This window comes from Pelmatolapia mariae, linkage group LG22, assembly GCF_036321145.2.
Source record: "Pelmatolapia mariae isolate MD_Pm_ZW linkage group LG22, Pm_UMD_F_2, whole genome shotgun sequence".
Classification (NCBI taxonomy): Eukaryota; Metazoa; Chordata; class Actinopteri; order Cichliformes; family Cichlidae; genus Pelmatolapia; species Pelmatolapia mariae.
In genome coordinates, this window is record NC_086245.2 from 4,252,404 (window position 1) to 4,278,117 (window position 25,714).

The 25,714-nt window shown below is 42.1% G+C and overlaps 1 protein-coding gene across 2 annotated transcripts in view; it reads right to left on the bottom strand.

Moving 5' to 3' along the window:
• The window catches only part of LOC134619746 (class I histocompatibility antigen, F10 alpha chain-like), a 30,236-nt gene extending 12,579 nt beyond the window's left edge, over window positions 1-17,657 (bottom strand). Inside the window, exons 1-6 of one of the 2 annotated variants that reach the window (XM_063465576.1) lie at window positions 17,518-17,657; window positions 16,067-16,342; window positions 15,500-15,790; window positions 11,273-11,557; window positions 10,727-10,846; window positions 10,036-10,065 (exon numbers count right to left, since the gene is read on the bottom strand). In XM_063465576.1, the coding sequence (XP_063321646.1) occupies window positions 10,036-10,065; window positions 10,727-10,846; window positions 11,273-11,557; window positions 15,500-15,790; window positions 16,067-16,342; window positions 17,518-17,572 (1,057 nt within the window). In that variant the 5' untranslated portion in view covers window positions 17,573-17,657. The remainder of the gene's footprint in view (window positions 1-10,035; window positions 10,066-10,726; window positions 10,847-11,272; window positions 11,558-15,499; window positions 15,791-16,066; window positions 16,343-17,517) is intronic. The other variant, XM_063465577.1, reaches the window with a different exon arrangement.
• Window positions 17,658-25,714: the final 8,057 nt, after the last annotated feature.

Genomic DNA, 25,714 nt, shown 5'->3' on the forward strand with positions numbered 1-25,714 from the left:
AAATGTTTCACAGTTCTACATGCAGACGTGTCTGAGTGGAGATGGTGGAGGAGACGAGCTGCACGCTATCAGCAAACATCAATCATTTCTGTTCTGCACAGAAAAACTACATTTATGTCCCAGAGGGGTCAAAGTTATTGGATCAGAACCTGCAGACAGGAAAAGTCTGACATTATGTCACATGACTGACATGTGACCTTTGACCCCCTCATGAAGTCCTAATAAAATAATAACTGAAGTGTTTGAAGGCTGAAAGACTCGAGCAGCTCAGGACTGCAGATGAAAATCAGCTTTAAGGTTTTCAGCACTGCTGCTGTACAAATATTATTAGCACACAAACATTTCAAATATCAGAAAAATTTACATTTAACTAAATCCAGAACAGAGAAATAAAGTGCTTACGTCTTTTACCATTACCATAAACCCAAGATACAGTTTTAACAAACAAAAAAGAAAAAATACATACTTTTATTCAGGCAGTGATTCATGTCTGATTGTTTTTATCTGTATTCTTATGAATGAAGCATTTTATCAGTTCAGATTCAGAAAATTGTCTCAAACCACGTGAACATCTTTGTACGAGCACATAGTGAAGCAGCAGGAAGCTCCACATGTTTCCTTCTTCCTGGCACGACCCAGAGAGATCCGAGTCTGCCCCGGGAATCGAACCAGGAATCTTTTGCTCATTAGATTCAGGTGTAAACCACTGCAGGGTGGAGCCAAAGCTCACAGCTGGCTGTGTGGAGCCCAGCTGTTGTAAAGGAAGGAGCTGAGCAGCAGACTGAGCTGCACAAACAGAGGAGAGAGCAGGAACCAAAGATCTGCTGTGCTGCTGATTTAAAGGAGTTGCTCTTAATCAGAATCACCACACTTTATTTCAAACATCACCACCAGGTGAAAGTGCTTTACAGGAAGTGTCAGGAGCAGTTCCTCTAGTATGGAAGCAGTAGATGCAGTATTTTGGATGTGAGCAGGTGCTGTGGTGGTTTCACTGAGCAGGAAGGTTGTGGGTTCAAACTCAGCTGGAGCCTCTCTGTGGGTTTGTGTTCTCCCACAGGTTAAACATGTGCTCGTTACATGAACTGCTGATCCTACACTGACCACAGGGACCAACATGAGAGCAGAGCTCTGTAGCTGAAGGGACCTGAGTCACAGACTGTCTGTGATCCTGCAGGGACCAAACTGACAGACAGCTACTGTCCTGTTACTGTCAGATTAAAGGTGTTAATGGATCGACTCAGACTGACTCGAGTCTCTGAACACCAAGAGGGGCAGGTAGGGCATTAACAGGGAAAAGGGGGTACAAAGAAATACTTTTCTTTCTTATTTCATTTAAAATGTCTAGTTTTTAATTAGGGGTGGGCGATATAAACGATATACGATAGAAACGATATAGATTTGGCCAACGATAGAGATTTTGACTATATCGCGATATCGCGATAGCGCATGTTGATGATGTCATCAAGCTGCGCCTGTTTTGGTAGAAAGTATCACAGCGGCTACAACCATTATCATCAGTAAATTATGTTCTCCTGACTGAAGTTTGGCCCGTGTATAGCATCCTGCTATGCGATTGCATTTGTCCCTAACCACCAGAATCCCTCACGTTAACTTTTATCGAGTGGAAAAAAAGTTGACGTTCATCCTCCAGCTTCACTGTGCTAATGTTATGCTAACATAGCTGTGTCGCTAGCAATCACGTAGCACAACATTATATACCAGGTAGTCCAACTTCGGTAACCCTGCAAACGCCACTGCTGTTTAGTGTTTCTGTCTTCACTTATGTTGGAAGTGATAGCAGAGCTGTACGTTTTAATTAGTTTCAAAAATCTCTGTCAGAACATGGTATGAAATGTTTAGGTGTAAACTAGCGAGCTAACTTCCTGTTAACTTCTAACTCCGTTAAATTTAATAAATTCTGTTTTCATGGATGCATGGATGTTAAACTTAATTGTTACATCCGATAAAGCAGCAACGCTGATGATTTAATTAAAGATGAAAGAATTTAGACTGTTTTTAACTCTCTGTGTTCGTTTGACTTTGGGACCTGAAGCAGACGGAGTTTTGGACCCAGATTCCTCCTCACTACGGCAGCCGTAATGCTCTGACAATCTATCAAGCAGTCCATCAGCAGGCTTACCAAAGTTGTACTAAAACATTTTTTAACAGATTTCTATACGCCAAAATCGGTTCAAGGTCAGTAAGCACAACCAGAATTCATACATAAGGCACACTCTCGATTTTTGAGAAAATTAAAGGATTTTAAGTGTGCTTTATAATGTGGAAAATACGTTATACAGAAGAAAAGAATATATCGTGATATATATCGTTATCGCACATGCTTCAAATTATATCGCGATATGAATTTTAGGCCATATCGCCCAGCCCTATTTTTAATAAGTAATTATCTGAATCTTACAATCAAAGTCTTCATCTGATTCAATTCAATTTTATTTATATAGCGCCAAATCACAACAAAAGTCGCCTCAAGGCGCTTTATATTGTACAGTAGATCGCACAATAATAAATACAGAGAAAAACCCAACAATCATATGACCCCCTATGAGCAAGCACTTTGGCGACAGTGGGAAGGAAAAACTCCCTTTTAACAGGAAGAAACCTCCGGCAGAACCAGGCTCAGGGAGGGGCGGGGCCATCTGCTGTGATTGGTTGGGGTGAAAGAAGGAAAACAGGATAAAGACATGCTGTGGAAGAGAGACAGAGATTAATAACAGATATGATTCGATGCAGAGAGGTCTATTAACACATAGTGAGTGAGAAGGTGACTGGAAAGGAAAAACCCGATGCATCATGGGAATCCCCGGCAGTCTACGTCTATTGCAGCATAACTAAGGGAGGATTCAGGGTCACCTGGTCCAGCTCTAACTATATGCTTTAGCAAAAAGGAAAGTTTTAAGCCTAATCTTGAAAGTAGAGATAGTGTCTGTCTCCCGAATCCAAACTGGAAGCTGGTTCCACAGAAGAGGGGCCTGAAAACTGAAGGCTCTCCCTCCCATTCTACTTTTAAATACCCTAGGGACAACAAGTAAGCCTGCAGTGTGAGAGCGAAGTGCTCTAATAGGGTGATATGTTACTACAAGGTCATTAAGATAAGATGGGGCCTGATTATTTAAGACCTTGTAAGTGAGGAGCAGGATTTTGAATTCAATTCTGGATTTAACAGGAAGCCAATGAAGGGAAGCCAATACAGGAGAAATATGTCAGTACTCTTGCTGCAGCATTTTGGATTAGCTGAAGACTTTTCAGCGAGTTTTTAGGACATCCTGATAATAATGAATTACAGTCGTCCAGCCTGGAAGTAATAAATGCATGAACTAGTTTTTCAGCATCACTCTGAGACAGGATATTTCTAATTTTAGAGATGTTGCACAAATGGAAGAAAGCAGTCTTACATATTTGTTTAATATGTGCGTTGAAGGACATGTCCTGGTCAAAAATGACTCCAAGGTTCCTCACAGCATTACTGGAGGCCAAGGTAATGCCATCCAAGAATCTGGTTAGATACCATATTTCTAAGATTTTCAGGGCCGAGTACAATAACCTCAGTTTGATCTGAATTAAGAAGCAGAAAGTTAGCAGCCATCCAGGTCTTTATGTCTTTAAGACATTCCTGCAGTTTAACTAATTGGTGTGTGTTACCTGGCTTCATGGATAGATAGAGCTGCGTATCATCTGCATAGCAGTGAAAATTTATGCTATGTCTTCTAATGATGCTGCCTAGGGGAAGCATGTATAATGTAAACAGAATTGGTCCTAGCACTGAACCCTGTGGAACACCATAATAGACCTTAGTGTGTGAAGAGGACTCTCCATTTACTTGAACAAATTGGAGTCTATTAGATAGATATGATACAAACCACTGCAGCGCAATACCTGTAATACCTACAGCATGTTCCAATTGCTCTAATAGGATATTATGATCAACAGTATCGAACGCTGCACTGAGGTCTAGCAGGACAAGCACAGAGATGAGTCCACTGTCAGAGGCCATAAGAAGATCATTTGTAACCTTCACTAAAGCTGTTTCTGTGCTGTGATGAGCTCTGAAACCTGACTGAAACTCTTCAAATAAGCCATTCCTCTGCAGATGATCTGTTAGCTGTTTGACAACTACTCTTTCAAGGATGTTTGATATGAAAGGAAGGTTGGAGATTGGCCTATAATTAGCTAAGACAGCTGGGTCTAGAGATGCTTTTTGAGTAAAGGTTTAACTACAGCCAGCTTGAAGGCCTGTGGTACATAGCAGATTATTAGAGACAGGTTGATCATATTTAAGATTGAAGAATTAATTAATGGCAGGACTTCTTTAAGCAGTGTTGTAGGAATGGGGTCTAAAAGACACGTTGATGGTTTGGAGGAATTAATTATTGAAGTTAACTCAGAAAGATCGATTGGAGAAAAAGAGTCTAAATGAACATCAATGATACTAAAAGTAGCTGTAGATAATATTACATCTGTGGGATGATTATTGGTAATTTTTTCTCTAATGATAAAAATTTTATTTGTGAAGAAGTTCATGAAGTCATTACTAGTTAACGTTAAAGGGATGGTTGGCTCAGTAGAGCTCTGACTGTTTGTCAGCCTGGCTACAGTGCTGAAGAGAAACCTGGGGTTGTTCTTATTTTCTTCAATCAGTGATGAATAGTAAGATGTTCTGGCTTTGCGGAGGGCTTTCTTATAAAGCAGCAAACTATTTCTCCAGGCTAAATGATGATCCTCTAAATTTGTGACACGCCATTTCCTCTCCAGCTTACGAGTTATCTGCTTTAGGCTACGTGTTTGAGAATTATACCACGGAGTCAGGGACTTCTGATTTGAGGCCTTAGTTTTCACAGGAGCTACAGTATCCAGAGTCGTACGTAGTGAGGAGGTAAAATTATTAACAAGATAATCGACCTCTGTTGGAGTAGCGTTCAGATAGCTGCTCTGCTCTATGCTGGTACAGGGCATTGAAGATGATAACAGTGGGTGGATTATATTCTTAAACTTAGTTACAGCACTTTCAGAAAGACATCTACTGTGATAAAGTCTACTCTCCACTGCTGTGTAATCAATTATTGTAAATGTAAATGTTATCAGGAAATGATCAGACAGCAGAGGGTTTTCAGGAAACACTGTTAAATGTTCAGTTTCTATGCCATATGTTAAAACAAGATCTAGAGTGTGATTAAAGTGGTGGGTGGGTTCTTTTACATTTTGACAGAAGCCAATTGAGTCTAATAACAGATTAAATGCAATGTTGAGGCTGTCATTTTTAGCATCTACATGGATGTTAAAATCACCCACAATAATTATTTTATCTGAGCTGAGCACTAAATCAGATAAAAAGTCTGAGAAATCAGAGAGAAACTCTGTGTAAGGCCCAGGTGGACGATAGATAATAACAAGTAAGACTGGTTTCTGAGTTTTACAGCTGGGGTGGACGAGGCTAAGCATCAGGCTTTCAAATGAATTAAAAGTACGTCTTGGTCTTTCGTTAATTAATAGACTGGTGTGAAAAATTGCTGCCACACCGCCCCCTCGGCCTGTGCTTCGAGGTTTCTGGTAGTTAGAATGATTCGGGGGTGTTGATTCATTTAAACTAACATAATCATCCGGCTGCAACCAGGTTTCTGTAAGGCAGAGTAAATCGATTTGTTGATCAATTATTAAGTCATGTACTAACAGAGACTTGGAGGAGAGAGACCTAATATTTAATAATCCACATTTCACTGTTTTACTCTTTGGTTCAGATGTGGATACTGTATTGTTCTTTCTTTGTGATTTTTTATGTTTAAGTTTTTTATTGCTGGTTTTTGGTTTGTTTTTTGTCTTTTTGGGAGCTGACACAGTCTCAATGGAGATGGGTTTTTGGGGGGGGTAGCAGGAGGAGAGAAGCTGCAGAGAGGCGTGTAAGACTGCAACTCTGCTTCCTGGTCCCAACTCTGGATAGTCATATTTTGGGGGGTTTAATAAACTTGTCCATATTTCTAGAAATGAGAGCTGCTCCATCCAAAGTGGGATGGATGCCGTCTCTCCTAACAAGACCAGGTTTCCTCCAGAAGGTTTGCCAATTATCTATGAAGCCCACATCGTTTCTGGGACACCACTCAGACAGCCAGCAATTTAAGGAGAACATGCGGCTAAACATGTCACTCCTGGTCTGATTGGGGAGGGGACCAGAGAAAACTACAGAGTCCGACATTGTTTTGGCAAAGTTACACACCGATTCAATATTGATTTTAGTGACCTCCGATTGGCGTAACCGGGTGTCATTACTGCCGACGTGAATTATGATCTTACTGTATTTACGTTTACCCTTAGCCAGCAGTTTTAAATTTCCTTCAATGTCGCCTGCTCTGGCCCCTGGAAGACAATTGACTATGGTTGCCGGTGTCTCTAGCTTCACATGTCTGAGAACAGAATCACCAATTACCAGAGTTTGACCCCCGGCGGGTGTGTCGCCGAGTGGGGAAAAACGGTTAGACACATGAACAGGTTGGTGGTGTACCTGGGGCTTCTGTTTAAGACTATGCTTCCTCCTCACCGTCACCCAACCGCCCTCGTTCCCCAGCTGCTTGGGGTCTGCCGGGGGAGAGCTAGCGGGGCCTACGCTATCGTCGGCTGCACCAGCTACAGGGGCCTGGCTAGCTACGGGTAGGGATGGGTACCGGTGTCCGGTGCCATGATGGCACCGGTTCTGACATAAACGGTAGTAACCAGACCGAAAAGCAGCGCACATTTCGGTGCTTTTTTTTTTTTCCCTGAACCAATTCTAGCCAATCATTTTACGTTTCCGAGGATAGTAGGCGGGCCCAGGTACGTACGTTCTTTTAGAGCAGAGCTACAGATTAAAAATGCCCAAGGCGAAGCGGTCAAAAGTCTGGCTGTACTTCGTAGCAAAAGATGCAAACTCAGCAGCCTGCAACAAGTGCTTTAAGGTGATACTGTCAAAGGAGGTAACACCTCGAATCTGATGAAACACCTGGCGACGCATAGCGTTTTTTTTAAAGCCGAGAAATGCACCGTATTTGATAGCTTGCTGCGAGACCTCACACTAAGCACATCTACTGGGGGTGTGGTGCCTGTTATCGGACCTGGAGTTAGCAACATCCCCCAAAAACTCGAAGAGTAGAGTCCTGGCCCCTACTAGCCCTGCCAGTGTAGCAGAAATGATGACGGATGATGATGGCAGCAGCAGCCGTTCTTCTCTGCGTGAGTAGCTTAATGTTGTTCGTGTGTAATTTACGTTGAGTAGGCTAACCACGTTATTACATTAATGCATGTAAGGTGAACTAGCAAACACCGACGTAGTTACGTGCGGCTGTCTTCTTGTTTGATGGCAGATACTCCCTTCACCCTGGCCAAAAAGGCTAAAATGACCAAAGAAAAAGTGGAAAACAGTTAAACATGAGAGGTTTTTGGACCAGTTTTGTGTTTTTTCCATTGTTTAAGCACTGCTTCCAGCCAAGAGTGATACCATATATGCCCTATAGCTGCAGAAAAGGCTAACATTGTTATCTTTTTACAAAAAAAACAGCTAAACATGAAAGGTTTTTGGACCAATTTTGTGTTCTCCATTCTTTAAGCACCGGTTTGAGCACCGTTTAAGCACCGGCACCGTTTCAAAAGTACCGGCTTGGCACCGGTATCGGATAAAACCTAAACGATACCCATCCCTAGCTACGGGTGAATGAAGGGTGCGAAGCCGAGTCGCCAATTCAGTAATCCTGGCCTCCAGAGCTGCAAATATGCTACATTTGTTACAGGTATCATTACTGCTAAAGGAGGCCGAGGAGTAACTAAACATCTGACGCAATGAGCAGGAAAGTGCAACAGGGACAGGTGAAGTAGCCATGGTGCTAACGAGTCGGCTACGAGCTAAGCTAGCGAAACAGTAAAGAGACAGTGAGTGAATACTTTGGCTATAAATTAGGTAGTGAGCACACAGAAAGGGTGATTCAGATGAAGCACGTTAAGATTATACTATGAAAAGGGATGTATCAAAAGATTTCAATTAAATTGCTAAGCAGAAAAGCTACTCAGAAACACCACTGTGTTTGAGCAGGAACAGGAAGTGATACTCTACCACAAAGCGAGCGAAACACCAAGTGACAGCGCCACCCACAGGAACAGGAGCCCAAATGTATAGGAATCCATTATTGTATATTAGGGCTGGGCAATATGGCCTAAAATCCATATCACGGTATAATTTGAAGCATGTGCGGTAACGATATATATCGTAATATATTCTTTTCTTCTGTATAACGTATTTTACAAACTATAAGGCACACTTAAAATCCTTTAATTTTCTCAAAATTCGACAGTGCGCCTTATGTATGAATTCTGGTTGTGCTTACTGACCTCGAACCGATTTTATGTAGTACACAGCGCTAAAAATCTGTCTTAATGTTTTAGTACGACTTTGGTAAGCTATGAAGCCGCACCGCTTGATGGATTGTCGGAGCATTACGGCTACCGTAGTCAGGAGTCTAGCGGAGTAATCCAAAACTGGGTCCAAAACTCCGTCTGCTTCAGGTCCCAAAGTCAAACGATCACTCATCACTGAGAGTTACAAACTGTCTAAATTCTTTCATCTTTAATAAAATGATCAGCATTGCTGCTTTACCAGGTGTAACAATTAAGTTTAACATCCAGACGTCCATGAAAACAGAATGTATTAAATTCAACGGAGTTAGAAGTTAGCAGGAAGTTAGCTCGCTAGCTTCCACCTAAACATGATATAGCATGTTCTGACTGAGAGATTTCTGAAAAAATTCAAACGTACAGCTCTGCTATCACTTCCAACATAAATGAAGACAGAAAACTAAACAGCAGTGACGTTTGTAGGGTTACTGAAGTTGGACTAGCTGGTATATAATGATGTGCTACGTGATTGCTAGCTACACAGCTATGTTAGCATAATATAAACACAGTGAAGCTGGAGGATGAACGCTAACTTTTTTCCACTGGATAAAAGTTAATGTGAGGGTTTCTGGTGGTTAGGGACAAATGCAATCGCATGGCAGGATGCTGTAAACGGACCAAACTTCAGTCAGGAGAACAGCTGAGATAATCCATCCACAATACGAGGTTAGTCATTAATATACTGCAACAACATGGGAATAGAGCAGCTGTGAGAGAATTCAACATTAATGAATCAATGGTGTGGAAGTGGAGGAAGCGCAGGTTTTGGCTTTCCCCATATTCCAAATGTGCTTCGTCTCTTTGCCATTACTGCCGCCCGGCATAATTTGCAGATGATGTTGTTTGCAGCCGCTGCAATGCTTTCGACCAAAACAGGTGCAGCTTGATGACACCATCAACATGTGCTATCGCAATAGAGCGGTATAGTCAAAATCTCTACCGTTGGCCAAATTTATATAGTTTCTACCGTATACCGTTTATACCGCCCACCCCTATTGTATATAGTAACTATTAAGTCTAATATACACCCTAGTAAGCTATAGTACTTTTTCCTTTGGGAAGGTACCATCTGTGTAGTCTGCAATTCTGTTGAAGAAAGATGTTGAATCTATTTAATTATTGTAGAACAATAATTGATTTCTGTGCTTTTGTTTTACACATGCATTAAATTCACATGTACATCTATTAAGCATCGCGAGGCTGAGGGTGGTTCCCTATTTTTTTGCTGGGAGTTGGCAACCCTGTTAGTTAGGTTGTTTGATATTTCTGCTAAATATTGTTTAAAATACCAGAATAGGGAGGATGGTGCAGGTTTAAGTTTATTAGATTGATCAGTATTGCTGAACTATGAAATATTTTGGGTGCAGTGTATTTTTTGCATACAGGTATAACAGAATAGCTTTAGTGTTATGTTTTTTTAAACTTGAGTATGAACTTATATAAAATGCAGGAAGATATTTTTAAAAACAGTTTTATTGATTATAAAATACTCTATATGAAGTTCATATCGGTATTGGCAGATATCCAAATTTATGATATCGGTATCAGACATAAAAAAGTGGTGTCGTGCAATCTCTACTTTATAAGACAGAAAAATAAAGATGTTACCTTTGATGAAGCTGGCTACACGTCTGCCTCCTGTAAACAGACGTAACACAGACTGCCAGTGATCATGGATGAACTCAGTGGTTTGTTCTACATGTGTGAAGCAGCTCAGTGAGCTTCAGACCAACTCTGATACCATCATCAGACCTCAGTCAGCAACATGTTCATTAACATGCAGTGTGAATGAATCTCATGCTGAAGTGTAATCCTACAGTTTACTGTAATCCAGACTAAATGTAGTTGAAATGTTTCACAGTTCTACATGCAGACGTGTCTGAGTGGAGATGGTGGAGGAGACGAGCTGCACACTATCAGCAAACATCAATCATTTCTGTTCTGCACAGAAAAACTACATTTATGTCCCAGAGGGGTCAAAGTTATTGGATCAGAAGCTGCAGACAGGAAGAGTCTGACATCATGTCACATGACTGACCTGTGACCTTTGACCCCCTCATGAAGTCCTAATAAAATAATAAGTGAAGTGTTTGAAGGCTGAAAGACTGGAGCAGCTGCTGTGATGTTTAAATGCTGAAACTGTATCAGCTGATTTTCTTCATGTGTTTCAAATGTGATGATCAGTAACAGAGCTCCATGTTATCACTGAGACCAGCACAGTTTCACTTTTACAGGATACAAAGTCAAACATTTGAACTCCACTCAACAATAATTACACACAACAGCACACTGGACTTACTAAGACAGCCTTTTTTATACAAGATCAGACCCACAGCTACAGCAAATACCACGACTCCTGCAACTACGCAGATCAGAGCTCCAGGTCCTGGTTCAGGGTCCTCTTCATGGTCACTGATGTCTGAAACACAGACACAAGTTTCAGGTTGAGGTCACTGTCAGTTATTTGCTGCTGTTTGTTACTGAGATGTAGATTTGAAGCCACAGTCATGATGAAGTCAGTGATCTGACAGCAGTGATGTGGAGCAACAACAGGTGAAGCAGAGCAGGAGGTCAGTGAGAGGGGACGGCACTGAAACAGAAACTGTTCATATCTGGAACTATTCAGTGATTCTCTGGAGGAGATCGCTCCTCTGCTTCTTCAGGGCTGCAGAGCTGGGCTACATGTGACATGCTAGCTTTGTTCTAGATGGACTGACATGGATCTGACCTCAGGACTGTGATCAGGACAGTAATGATGCAGATCTGCTGGACACAGAGGAGCTCCAGGCTCTGACTGAAGAAACAAAGTTATGATCAACAACAGAGACAATAAAAAGTTTCTTACCCCAAGTCTTCATCTCATTCACACGGGTCGCCTTATGAACGACTTCACAGCTGAAGTTTGACAGGTCAGACTTCAAAATCTCCACATGGTCTCGTCTCTGGAAGGTCTCATCGTTATTTGGAAGAACTCCTGAGCTCGTCAGGCCGTCGTCTGCATTCAGAACACGTCCGTTCCTTCTGATCTTCATGATGATGTCTTTGGGGTAGAAGCCTGTGGCGAGGCAGCTCAGGATGAGGTTTGTCTGCACTTTGGCCTTCTTTGCAAACAAGTACACGTCAGGTGGAGCTGGAAGCAGGAAATGGAAAACTGTGTCACTACATGTGATACTGTAACACTGATTTAATGAATGTGGTTTATCTGTGACACATTAAAGAATGAATCAGCTGGTACTGAATGTCTTATATGAGCTGTAAGTATTAAAGTGTCGGTCACACAAGGAAAAATAGGTTGGTAACCTCCATGAGACCATGAAAACTGGTTGGGAGTTGGTCGCACTGCTTTTCTTCTTTTTTCTGTGTGTAGGTCACTCTGTGAATAATGACGCGTCACCAAAGAAGAAAAGTCTCGTTTGGCTCTCGGCGGTCGCACTTTTCTCCTCTCCTCCTCCTCCCTCCTCCTCCTCTCCCTTATCTTCCCTGCTTAGCCTCTTGTGTCCTTGTCTAGTCTCGTGTTTTTTGTATTACTTTTCCCTGGAACACTCTCTCACAGTCTGTTTTCTAAAACCTAAAAGAGGAATTATGGATTTGATCAACTGGTCCCTGAATGCAGTTGACACCCTTTTCTCAACGAGAAGTCTGGGCTCGGCTGAGCCTGAGTGCTGAAGATATCTACCTATTCAGAACCATGATAACAGGGTTCTTGCTGATTGGAGCTGGCTTGGCCCTGACTTATCGAAGAATTAAGAAAGCGGAACCGGCTGTTCAAACCCCCACAAGGCTGCCCGCTGGGATTGAAACGATGGGACGAGGCGTGAGTTTCTCAAAATGGGCTCATTGAGTGCAGCACGGATAAGATCTTGGAAAAGCTTGCGGCTGCCGTGAATTCTCAGAACAAGACCTCTGAGCGAAAATTGGATCACATCTTGGAGAAGCTCACTGCGGTCGTGAGTTCTCAGAATCTGCTCTTTGAGCACAAGAAGGACAACATCACGGAGTGTAAGTCTGATAACATCATGGAGAAGCTCACGGCTCTCCAACGGGAGATTGAGAGACCAGTGTGTTAGAACAGCTTTGAAATTCATATGAGTTGTTCGCATTAAAGTAAAAACCACCATCATAATGTGGCTATCCCTTCGGTGCCAGCTGTGGTCTCAAGGCTGGAGATGAACAACAACACCCTGATAACGACTGTGCTTAGACTGTTCTTCCCATCCCATGCAAGGCCACCTGGGTTGGCTGGAAGACTGTTTACTTAGCCTGGCAGGGCGAAGGACGCTGTCTCAGCTGAACTCTGGACACACACACACATAAACTGATACGCACTCACTCATCCCCCCTCCCTTTCCAAACGCCTTTGATGCTTGTTCCCTCCTGGAGAACACGGCGGGTCTGGGGCCGCGCTGGAATAATAGCGCAGGGCAGGACGGCTGCTGTGTTTGCTTCGGATTACTCCTCACCCCTTACCCACCCCTGTGGCTTGTCAGGTGCTCCATAATGTTGTGCTGAGGACATTTATGTGCTTTTTTGTGCAGAGGAGTTTTTTTTGTTTCCTGTTCTCATGCTGTCCTCCCAGGAGCCCAGCATGAGTAGAGGTCTCTTTTTTTCCTCTTGTACTTTCCCATTGTAGTGTATATTTCAGTGTTTTTCTGTAACCAGGGCTCGCAAAATTTCAAAATCCCTGGTAGCCCTTCGGGCAGGGACTCTTCAGTTTGTGGTAGCCCAAAATAAATTTAAGTAGCCCGAATAAAAAAGAGAGCAATTTTTTGATTGATGTTTTGTTTCCTGTTTCGTTTCCTTTACAATATTATACATTAAAGTATAATATTGTAAGTGACATTAATCAAAAAATTGTTGAAACACAAATTACAACATTGTATATAAATTACGATCATCAACTCAAATACTTGGTTCTAATTGAACAGAAATATCTATGAACTTGTAAGAACTGTGTAGAACATGAATCAGTCTGTGTCAGATCCTCAATTTGAAATTTCCACTGAAGTCACGGGTAAGAGGCAAGTGGAACCAAGATCTAGGCCATTTTTTTTAAGTTTGCAAAGACTGCTAAATTTTGCCAGTGGTAGTTCACTCTTTGCAACATAGTACGCTGTTCTAAACAGATTTTTCAGGTTTATTTTTAGTATGTTCTTTGCAATTGGTGTTTGTTCTGGGAAAGATATTGCAGACTGAGCAATAATGCATTTCTTGCATTTCTCATGGGTTCTAATGGGGGCCTTTCTTAAAATTACTGGTCCCAGTAACAAAGGCACTTGTCGACTCAGAAATCGAGGGAAAACCAACAACACACCCGGCAGAACATTATGTTATTTACACGGGTGCACATAAGTGGTCCGCATGTGCGCATTTGCTGTCAAAATAAAAGACGCGCACCAGATAAGAAGTTGCAACGCGCGTTTGCGTCCATATAAAAGGCAGTGTTTTTGTCCGCTAGAGTGGGATTTTCACAGCATATTCTGCACCACATCTCTGTGCGTTCATCACCTGCAACCACTTTTCCTAGAATACGCGCTTCTTTTGTGGTTCGGACTCCATCTGACATTTCTTTGGAGGTGGAGGAACACCAAAGTAATTGCTTAAAGGAGCTTCTTCGACATCTTTAAGAGTTCTAAACAAATGTCTGTCCTCCTCCAGAAAATCTTATGGACGCAAACGCGCGTTGCAACTTCTTATCTTGTGCGCGTATTTTATTTTGACAGCGAATGCGCACCTGCGGACCACTTATGTGCACCCCTGGTTATTTAGCTTGTCATAAAGTTGCACTTTTTCTTCCCTCATAGTCTGATTTGTCATATCTTTTCTGTTTTGTGGTAAGCTTTTCTTTGGCTGTCACTTCTTCACCCTGACCGGTCTTATTTGGCTCAGCAGAACTAAAATATATATCCTGCTGCCTTTACACACGCACTCACATAACGCTCAGCGATTCTCTGCGCGATCAACCTCTCACATGTTTAAGCTTCCTGCGGGAGATTTCACTTGTCAGGTTTGAATAGTAAGCTAGCGATTGATAAGACGATGTCAGAGGAATTGGTGCGCAATTAATCGTCACTCACCAATTAGTACTGCCGCTCTCTATACACAGTTCGCGCGATCGCAAAGTGAAAGCAAAAAACAAGCGCAATGACATAATTACCCAGCTACATTTCCGAAAAAATGCAAAAGCATTGACATATATTTTTCCTTTCTATGATAGCCCAGTGGGCAGGGCTGAGATAGATTTTGGTAGCCCGACTGGAAAAATCGCTAGGCCCGGGACGTCGGGCTAGCGATTTTTCGAGCCCTGTGTAACGCTACCGATATCCGACCTGTATCCCCATGTGGGGGGGGGGGGGGGTCCCATTTCACTGCAGGGCAACCTGCATGTGGCGAATAAAGCCTTGATTGATTGATTGATTGAAATATCTAATCTGGGAAAAAGTAAAAATGCGACTGGCTGATTTGACCTGATTCTATTCTGACACTGTTATGGAAGCTGATCCTCAAAGCTTCTCCACAGACACATGTTTGTTCATTTATATATTAAAGAGGTTTAATTCTGTACTCAGTGATTCTGGTCTGCAGGGATCTCACAGACTGTGTGGAACGAGCTGCAGATACTTCACCATAGAGCTTTCACACAGTGAGACCTGATCTGTTAAAGACTGATTTATAGTTTAAACCTGCAGAGAGGCTCTGCTTCATTTTACAAACATGGATCATACCGGCTGCAAACATGCAGACAGTTAAAGTGACAGATTGGTATTTAAGGAATATTTGGTTAAATGTTGTGAGCATTTATTTTAGTTCCAATAAAACTGATATTTCTGCCAAACAAAGGATGTTACATACAGCTCATATTTAAACTTAATTTACAAAAGTTTAAAAATATAAATATCAGAAATTTTATGAAAAACATTGTTGATGCTTTTTAATGTGAAATGTTGTCACACATTGACCTAAAAATGGACAAAAGGATTTCATGAATTTAGGTAGAGTAATTCATTATTACTAAAACTATAGACTTCACTAATAATGAATTTAAAAGCACATTTAAAAAAAATGTCATACATACATTTCTTTTTGAGCTGCTCTTGTCCATAAGTCACAAACTTGCTCAGCCAATTGATGCACTCGTTCTCCAGGTATCCCTTGGTGTACTCTTTCAGCACCTGGACGCCGTCCCACTTCCTCTTGGTGGGTTCTGCCTCCGGAATCGGAGCGACCCAGACTCCGTTTGTATCATTGAAGGACAGGAAGTCGTTTCCATCGTAGGCGTACTTGTCCATGCCTCGGACAAACCTGAGCGTGCCGTCAGGCTGCTTTTCACGCTCACAGCCCAGCATCCACTGAAGAACATGGAGGTCTGACAGCAGGAGGGGGAAATAAAAAAAATAAATGTTTAAATAAACATCAGAGGAGAAAAGATGATGAAGAACATGATTAAAATCACTAAAAACTTTTTAATTTAAACCAATTAGCAGGAACAATTTGTTCCTGAGTTGAAGAACTCCAAGCTCAAACATTTCTCTACAGACAGTTTAATTTAGTTCATTTCGTGCTTTGTTATTGATTATTGATCATTCAGATTTTGTGGATTTTACCTGAGTGATTAAATCATTAAAACACAGCAAAGACTTACTGTCTGAGTCATTCTGTCTCATTCGCTCCATCAGGATGCCGATGTTGACCTTGAACCACTGCTGCTTGCTCTTGCGGGTCAGTGTGCCTCTTTCCCAGTAATCAGCAGGTAAACGCTCTCTCATCCAGTCCTGTTTGGGAACTTTCCTCTGATTCTCGCTGTCAAAGTAGTCGATCATCCTGCCGTCCAGCAAACCCATGGCTGTGAACTCGTGGATGCCCGGGAGGCCGACAGGTTTGGAGAGGCCCGTGTAGCAGTAATGGAGGGAGTGAGTCTCTGAAAGTCACACAGGAGGAAATGTTTTTATCCCACACAGCTGAGAAGCTCCATGTGACTCATGTTCAGGATGAGCTCTGATGTTTTACTGGGCAGGTATGTTTGCAGATCAATGGATCAGAAGCTCTGGCCCTTTGCTATTTCAGTCATGAACAATCAGTGAGCAGCAGTAAATAATCATCTGTGTTATTTCTGTCACAGTTTGGAACTGAACGATTTTTCTGTTCTTGCTTCTTTCAAACTGTGAAGGTCAGAAATAAATCAGAGATTTGGACCCAAACCTTCGTCTCCAACATCATAAACACGTCTTTCTTTGAAGCTTCAATCTGTAATGCAGTGATTTCAGTCTCAGCTGGAAACTTAGAAATGTAAACATTCAAATACACTGAAAATAACTGAGGGTTGACTGCAGAGTTCTTCAAATTTTCTCTGAAAGGAAAAAAACATCAAACTATTTTCTTTAATTGTTAAAGAAAAAAAGTTTTGCTAACAAGTGTTTTTTACCCTCCAAAACTTTAACTCAACCTCAGCATTACTTTAAACTCAGAGCCTGGATCCTTTTTATTAAATGTTTAATTGTTTTTAATAATTTCAGATTTACATGTTGAGGTGAGTTTGTGTCGCTGTATTTGTAAATGGAGTTTAGGCTGGGAGGGAGGACAGAGTATTAATTTTGATCACCTTTCTGTGTCTGTCGTCTTCACTGAAACTTGACTTTGTTCATTAAAACAGAGAAATCTAGAATATTCCTGAACCATGAGGGAGGAACAGAGAAACACAGAGAGCTCCTTTAAAAAGCAGTGAGAGCTCTTCAGCAGCACAGATGTAATCTGTGTTTATCATTTAGTGAGGACAGAGCACGGTGCTGTCCTCTGCACAGATCTCTTTAACCCTGCAGAGAGCTGTGATCAGGGTTAAGTTTAAAAACATCCGCTATCAACTTCCTAAACCTTCTCTCTGACACATAAGGGCCACATTAAACCGGTAGTAACACTGAAACTGATGAATAACCTCAACATTATTAAAAAAACATAACTGAAAGTAAGCTTAGCTGAAAATAAATGCATAAAAACTTTATAAAAGTTTATAAAACTCGTCTGAAATGTTCATTTTTAACGTCACTATTTACTTTGGATTTGAACCCGCCTCATGAACGTAAAAACACTAAAACTCACCGCTGTTTACCGTCAGTCCTGTCCCCACAAGGACCAAAGCTGCGATCACAAACATTTTAATCCAAATAAAGTCATCTTATCCGGAATAAACTCAGATTTATTCCTCTCCATTAGACCGAATATTCCTCTCCGTGTCTGCTCCTCGCTGCTTCCTTATTCTGTGATCTGATTGATGCATTCAGGGGCCGCGCGTAAACTACAGACGCATTCAGGTCCACCCGTCTCCGTTTTTTCATTTAACTGACAAAAAATAGACTTTACCTTTACGCAGGTGAGACTCCACATATATATAAAAAAGAAAACTCAGTAAGACCTGCCACAAAAGCTGCTGTGGGTTGCTGCATTGTGTCTCACCCTCACTTTTAAGGATGTCTCATGAACAAATGCTCATACAGTGCAACATGTGTGTGCCTCCCTCGGTCTTGTCTTTCAGGTGCTGTGTATAGTTTAAGATGCAGCAGTTGTCTGTTTCATCCTCATCCTGCTTCTTTTCTTTCTTTCCTTTTTCTTTTTCTATCTGGTCTTTAAGTGATGATGTATGAACCCTGCTTCTAGGTCCAAACTACTCTGCGTTTAATAAGGCCGTGGTGTTTTTAACAGCTTTTAATTAGTGCTGTAAGCGTTAACCTCGTTAAAATGACGTTAACACCATAACCGCATTAACACGGCAAATCTTAGCAAGTTAACGCAGCTCGCCCCTTGCGAGGGCTGCAGAGCGTCAACGCGTCAGTGCGGTTAGCTCGTTAACCCGTTAGCACCGTGCAGCCCCTAGTATATGGCAAGCCATCTAAGCCAAAAATTGGCACTTTCCTGTGCAAATTTTTTTCTTAACCCATTTGGTTAAGAAATGGCATAAAAAACACTGTTTAATAATTCAAAATGCTGTTTAAAAAAACAGCGTTTGCCAGTTTACAGAAGTTTAGAAGTATCAAGACTTGAAATATGACTTCAGTTGAGACTCAAATTGGAGTATTTGTGCACAAAAAACAAAACGCATCTTAGCTTGAAAAGTTAACAAATTGACAACAGCTTAAGTAAAAAAACAAACAAACAAGTATCAACTATAACAATGAAGTAAAACATATAATACTAACCTTTTTTCGCACGCACAAGATCGGGGTAGGATCAAATAATAGGCATCTACTATTAACACCGAAAACATGGCCGTTTTGAGTTGTGCGCATGTGCAGTAACAACAAGTTGGACAGCTTGATAGGTAGGGTGTTTTTTCAGAACACTGCCATTGTTGGAAACTGGAATTGGCTGGGGTGCGCTATGAATTCTGGGATATGATTTTTCAATTTTGTTGTCCGGATGGAAAATTGGGAGAAATTCGGGAGAATGGTGGTTCGGGGAGATTTTCAGGAGGGGCACTGAAATTCAGGATTCTCACGGTGTCAGAAGATAATTATGTTTTGATCAGTTACATGAAATGTATTCTTTATATTTATCAGTTAAGCATATTTATACACGACCTTTTGCCTAGAAACCTGTGTGCTAAACTTCTGCAGATACTAATCGCATCCTGTTGTTCTGAACTTTTAGATGTAGAAGAAAACCAAGCTCAGCGCTTTTACGAGAACATACAGATGTAGAAAAGGGGAAGTCCCGCTACTGAAGTGATGTTATCTATGTAACACACACACACACACACAACACACACACACATACAGACAATCTTGTATAAATAAAGGTCGCAGACAGTCGCGGTTCGCAGTTCGTGCGTTCCATGACTGCCCCTCGCGAGTGAAAAACTTCTGCAGTGTTTGTGTGTTTTCTGACTCAGACGTCTCAGCTGAAGAACAGCAGGGTGATTTAAAGAAATCCTCTGTCATTTAAATTGGTCCTTCGAGCCTAGAGATGGAAACACCAGACACGTTTCTGTGACTCCAATAAGGTCTGATTGCTGCATCCTGACGTCGTGGGAAAGCCAGAACTGAAGTCTGTCGACAGCCCTCTCCAGGTAGAGGTGAAAGCCCTGGGCGTAAATTCGTATCCAGGCCGGGCCTGGTCCACGACGTTGGGGTCCAGCCAGATGACCTGAACAACCAGCAAAAGACGACTGAGGGTGAGAAAACACTTTTTGGTCTTAAACCGCCGGAAGGGTTTAGAAGAATGCGCAAAATAGGTTAGAAGTAGCCGGAATTACTTCAGGAAATGCGCAAAGGTTTGCTGTAGCCATAATTACTTCGAAATACGCGTAAAATAGGTTAGAAGTAGCCGGAATTACTTCGGAAAAACACGTGAAATAGGTTGAGTTCGCCGGAAGGAACTAAATTTAGGCTGGTTTTAGAGGTAGCCGGAATTACCTCGTAATAAATTATAATTAGACTGGTTTCAGAAGTAGCCGGAATTACTTCGTGACAAATTAGCGCGCAAATGTCTATCTGTGTGTATGTATATGTGTTTTGTGTATGTGTTTTGGAGGTAAACTAATTTTACAGCACAATACGCTGCTGAGTTGTCTCCAGTTGTTATTGTTGTTTTATTTGCTGTAAGACGCTGAAGTACTGGTGACGAAGAAGTAGGTTGGGTTCTGTCCCGTAAAACTGACATCGCTCCGTGGAAGTAGTCCCGGAGTAGAAGGGCGTGTCAGCAACCACTTCTGAGTCTCATACCAGAGAAAGCTCTGCAGTTGTGTTGTAACAATGGGGAATCAGCCCACAAAACTCACTGCTGACGAGCAGTGGTTAGAAAAGAAATGTCCAGGCGCCGGACAAATCAGTGCTTGTAGATGGAGAAATCCTAAGAAAACAAAATGTCCCACTTGGGAAGGGAAATGTAGCCCCTCAGCACTAACACAGCTGAAAGAAGCTCTTTTGAAGGAAATAGCAGAAACAAAAAACTTAAAAAAGAAAGGAAAACGCTCACAAGAATCACAATATTTCCAGGCCTGGAAAGAAGAAGCAGCTAGGCGAGAGGAGAATAAAAAGAAAAAACAAGAGAAAAAAGATAAGAAGTCAGAAAAACAGAACTTAACCGCAAGTTTAATAAAACCAGAAGACGAGACACCGTGCGGTGCTCGCAATATGAGTATAAATCCACCACCATATGCACCACCACCACCCACTGCTGCAGCCACAGTTGCAGCGTCACCCACTTCTGCAGCCACAGCTGCAGCACCACTCACTGTACACTCACCCATATCAGGCAGAACTAGGTCACACACACATCATCATCCTTATGTAAAAGCACAGACAATGCTAAACAAACTCTCACTCAAAAATAGCCCACAAGAAGAGATAGGTCGTGATCCCACTGGGACCGACCTCTGGGGAGACGCAGTCGACCCACCAGCCACTGGTATTTATCCAATGGTAGCAGTAGCTAATCCCAGATTTGGCCTAATAATAGGGCCAGAAGGAGAAGAAGAGCAAGATGACCGCCCAAACATACATATTTTTCGTCCATGGTCACAAAAAGACAGACAAAATGTCCTGAAAAACGTTCCTCCACTGAATGAAGGTTTTATACCATGGAGGGATGCTGTAGAACTGATCAGAAGGCAATGGTATTTAAACGGTCATGAAATGCTTCAAGTAATGCAAGATTTATTAGGATTAAAGATAGGAACAGTTAGAGGAGATTTTACCGGCTCAAACGCCGTGGGTGTAGCATACGCACCAGGAAGCACCGACCTAATCAATGCCCTAACAAATTTATATGAGAGAATTAGAGTACAGTTGGCCCCGAGGGCTGACTATGGAAAAATAGGAGAGGTGAAACAAAAAGAAGCTGAAACAGCTTCTGATTTTCTGGACCGCCTCCGTCCAGTTTTTAGACAACATTCAGGATTAAATTATGAGGAGGGTCCAGAGACCCCATATCAACAACAACTTAAGAATGCCTTTTTAAATGGCCTCCTAGCACCAGTGAGATCACATGTAGAGAAACACTGGGTGACTATGAACACAGGATCACTGCCCGACGCACTGCAATATGCAGAGCATGCTGTCCGTGTTATAAAAAAGAAAAATGAGAATGTAGGCACTTTCACAGTAGATCCAAAGACAGGATTTATTGCATTTTCAGGAAGACAGATGCAAGGACGTATGAGAGGAAACAGAGGAAGGGGCAGAGGAGGTTATAGAGGCAGAGGAAATAACCGATCAGAACGTTTCGACAGGGAAAGAGACAACACCTGTTGGCAGTGTGGAAAGGAAGGACACATTGCTAGAAAATGTAGATCAGGAAAAGACAGAGAAGGTAGAAATGAAGATTGACTAGACAGAGAAAAAGGGAGTGAGGAAAAACAGGATGACACAGAAGTGTTTAATGTGTATGAGCTAGTCACACTGTTAGAAGACAAACCCATACTTAAAATTCATGTAAATGGCCAACCCATGACTATGTTATGTGACACAGGTGCATGCAAGACCGTGCTAAATCAGAAACCTAAAAACCTAAAATTTTCAAAAGACTCCCTGACAGTTAAGTCTGCATCAGGTCACACCAGTGTAAAATCTCTAACAGAAGGCCTACTGCTAGTGCACAAAGAAAGTGGCAGGAGCTGTAAAAATCAATGTATATATGATCCATCCTGTCCAGTCAACCTCCTAGGGAGAGACAGCATGGGGAAACTAAAAATTGGTGTAGTGCCAGGAGCACAAGGCATGCACGCAGAATTGATGTTAAACTATGAAGAGGCAGAAGAGGATGGACAGATTAATTATAGCAGTGAGGGAGAAGGAGTGCCCCACTACTATTGGACTCTAGACCTTCCACCATTAGAGCCTCTACAGAGATTGGCTGAAAAGTATTTGCCACCAGACTCCCGACCACTTGCTTTTGATGAGTATCACAATACTCTAAGATTTAAACAAAGCCCAGGCCCAGATCCTTCGTATGACACACAAATTCACAGATTAGGCCCACAGAAGCTTACATTGCAGCACCTTTATGTAACTAAAAGTGGCAATGCTGTGTGCTCAGTGATACAGACAGGAAGAGTGCAGGAAATGAATAGAATGCCAAAACCACATGTGTCTGTAGCACGAAATGAAACCACAGAATGGAGGGAGTTAGGTCATGTCCTGACTCAAGTTGAAGGAGACAGATATGAAAAAACTGAAGAAACACATGAAGGGTGGCTTCAGGGCCGTAGAACAGGATGTATGAGGTACGCTTTAGGGTGGGTGCTCACGACACAGCCAGCAACTCATCTATCTGACTGTGCAGATACTCACATGTCTGACACCAATAATGAATGACACTTACTCTCACTAGAGCTCTTCCCAGAATTAAAGCAGTTGCCTGAAAAGCTGTGGTCAACAGGTCCAACTGATGTTGGACTAATCAAAGGTGCTGACCTTGTTGTGGTAAAAACAACTTCTACGTACAGACCACTTAAACCACAGTATCCCCTGACAACAGAAGCAAAAGCAGGTATCAAACCGGTAATTGCAGGCATGGAGAGAGCCGGCATTCTAGTGAAAACAGACAAAGTAACTTGCAACACACCTATTTTCCCAGTAAAGAAAGCAAGCACGGGAAAATACCGTTTAGTGCATGATCTCAGAGCAATAAACGAAGTGACGGAGCAAATCCCACCCGTAGTGGCAAACCCACACACAATCTTGAACCAAGTGACACCTAAAGAACAGTGGTTTTCAGTCATCGACCTGTCAAATGCGTTCTTTTCTGTGCCATTACATCCAGAGTCACAAAACCTTTTTGGATTCACATTTAATGGCCAGAAATACACGTACACGAGACTCCCACAGGGTTTTCAAAACAGCCCAACTTTGTATGCAGAGGCGTTAAAGAAATCTATGTCACTCTGTACATTGCCCGCACCAGGGCAGTTTCTCTTGTATGTGGACGACATTCTGATTACAGGCAACACACAGAATGACTGTAAAGCTAACACAATGGCAGTACTACATCATTTAGCTGAGCATGGACACAAGGTGTCACAACACAAACTCCAATTGTGGAGTCCCAAAGTTACATACTTAGGGCACACACTCACAGGAGAGGGGAAGAAACTGTTAGACAGCAGGAAACTAGCAGTACAGAACGCTCCAAAACCTCTCACAAAACAGCAAATGATGAGTTTTCTAGGGCTTTGCAATTTCAGTAGAAGCTGGATACCGGAGTACGCTTCACTGGTAGAACCCCTGCAAAGCATGATCTATGGCAGGAATTTAGGACTGAAAGACAAAATACAATGGACTCCAGCAGCAGAGGAAGCATTCAGTAACTTGAAACTGGTATTACAGACAAATACAGTTTTGGCTTTGCCGGACTATGATAAGCCTTTCTACTTGCATGTAGATGGAGGTGCCGGTTACATGAAAGCCGTGCTAACACAGGCATTTGGAGAAAAACAACGTCCGCTTGCATTTTACTCCTGTAAATTGGACTCTGTTGCTTCAGGCCTGCCTACGTGTGTGCAAGCCTGTGCAGCTGCAGCAGAAGCAGTAAAAAAGTCAGCTGACATTGTTTTAGGGCATACTTTGATTATCAAAGTACCCCATGCAGTGACTTCAATACTACTCCAAGCCAATTTGTCCTACCTCACACATGCAAGGCAACTGTCGTATGTTGGAATCTTGTTGTCACAATCACACATCAGCATCGAGAAGTGTGGTCAATTGAACCCTGGCACACTTTTGGCCTCACCCGACGAAGGTTATCCACACTGCTGTATGACAAAGTTAGATGAGGAGACAAAGCCACGAGCTGACATCTACAGCACACCACAAGCTGGTTTCACTGACATTTTTGTAGACGGCTCAGCGTCTAAAAATAGCCTAGGACGAAACTGTGTAGGTTACGCAGTAACTACAGCAGATAGAGTCGTAGAAGCGAAACCGCTAACATCCTCTCATTCTGCACAGAGTGCAGAACTAACAGCAGTGATACGTGCATGTGAATTGCACGCAGGCCAAGACATAAATATCCACACTGACAGCCAGTATGTTTTCTCAGCAGTGCACCATTTTGCTAAAATTTGGCAGAACAGAGGAATGATTACCTCTACTGGTAACCCAGTGAAACATGGAAATCTTCTGAAAGCACTGTTGGAAGTGATAACATTGCCAAAAAGGTTAGCATTATGCAAATGTGCTGCGCATCAGAGAGATACATCAGAAATAACTCAAGGCAATAACTTTGCAGATCTAGCAGCAAAGTTAGCCGCACAACAAACTGTAGACACGTTAATGTCTGCATCCTCTATGCAAATACCACTTGATGTACTTAGAGATGAACAAAAAGCCGCACCAACTACAGAACAAAAGAAATGGTTAAAGTGTGGAGCTCAACTGGAAAATGATTTGATGACTTGTGAAGGTAAACCAATACTCCCAAAGTCCCTACACCGAACAGCAGCATTGGTGACCCATGGGGTGACACATGTTTCGACGGGGAGAATGGTCCAAGTCCTAAACACACATTTCTATACTCTGAATTTTGAAACTTCAGCAAAGGAATTTGTGAGGACATGCATGATCTGTCAGAAACACAATTCACAAGGCAATTTGAGGACAAAAAGAGGACATTTTCCCGCTCCACCTCATCCATTTCACACCATCCACATGGACTTTATTGAACTAAATGAAAGTCAAGGCTCAAAATACGCTCTAGTGATTATAGACGTATTCTCAAAATGGCCAGAGATTTATCCAGTGAAGAAAGCAGATGCAATCTCAGTTGCAAAATGTCTATGCAATCATTTCATTCCCACCTATGGAATTCCCGCTTTGATAAGATCAGATAATGGAACACATTTTGTCAATGATGTGATTAGTAAAGTCTCTGAAGCACTAGGATTCAGCATAAAAAACCATTGTGCTTATCACCCACAAAGTGCAGGGTTAGTAGAGAGAACTAACGGCACGATAAAACAGAGACTCAGAAAATGCATGGCAGAAACAGGAAGACCATGGCCTGAATGCATAGGCCTAGTAAAAATGTGGATGAGATTAACACAAGGCTCTCAAAAACTTACACCTTTTGAGGTTGTTCATGGGAGACCTTTTCCACTACCGGTGACAAGTGAACCTTTAGACAAGTCTGTCAGAGAAACAAATCTGGCAGAATGGATGGCAAAATTACTAGAAAATAAGGATATTGTTTTGAACAGTAAACTGCCGTACGAGTCTTCTCCAGTCTCTTGCAGGTTGAAACCAGGCGACTGGATCCTATTACGGGTGCTCCAGAGGAAAAATTGGAGTATGCCCCGATGGGAGGG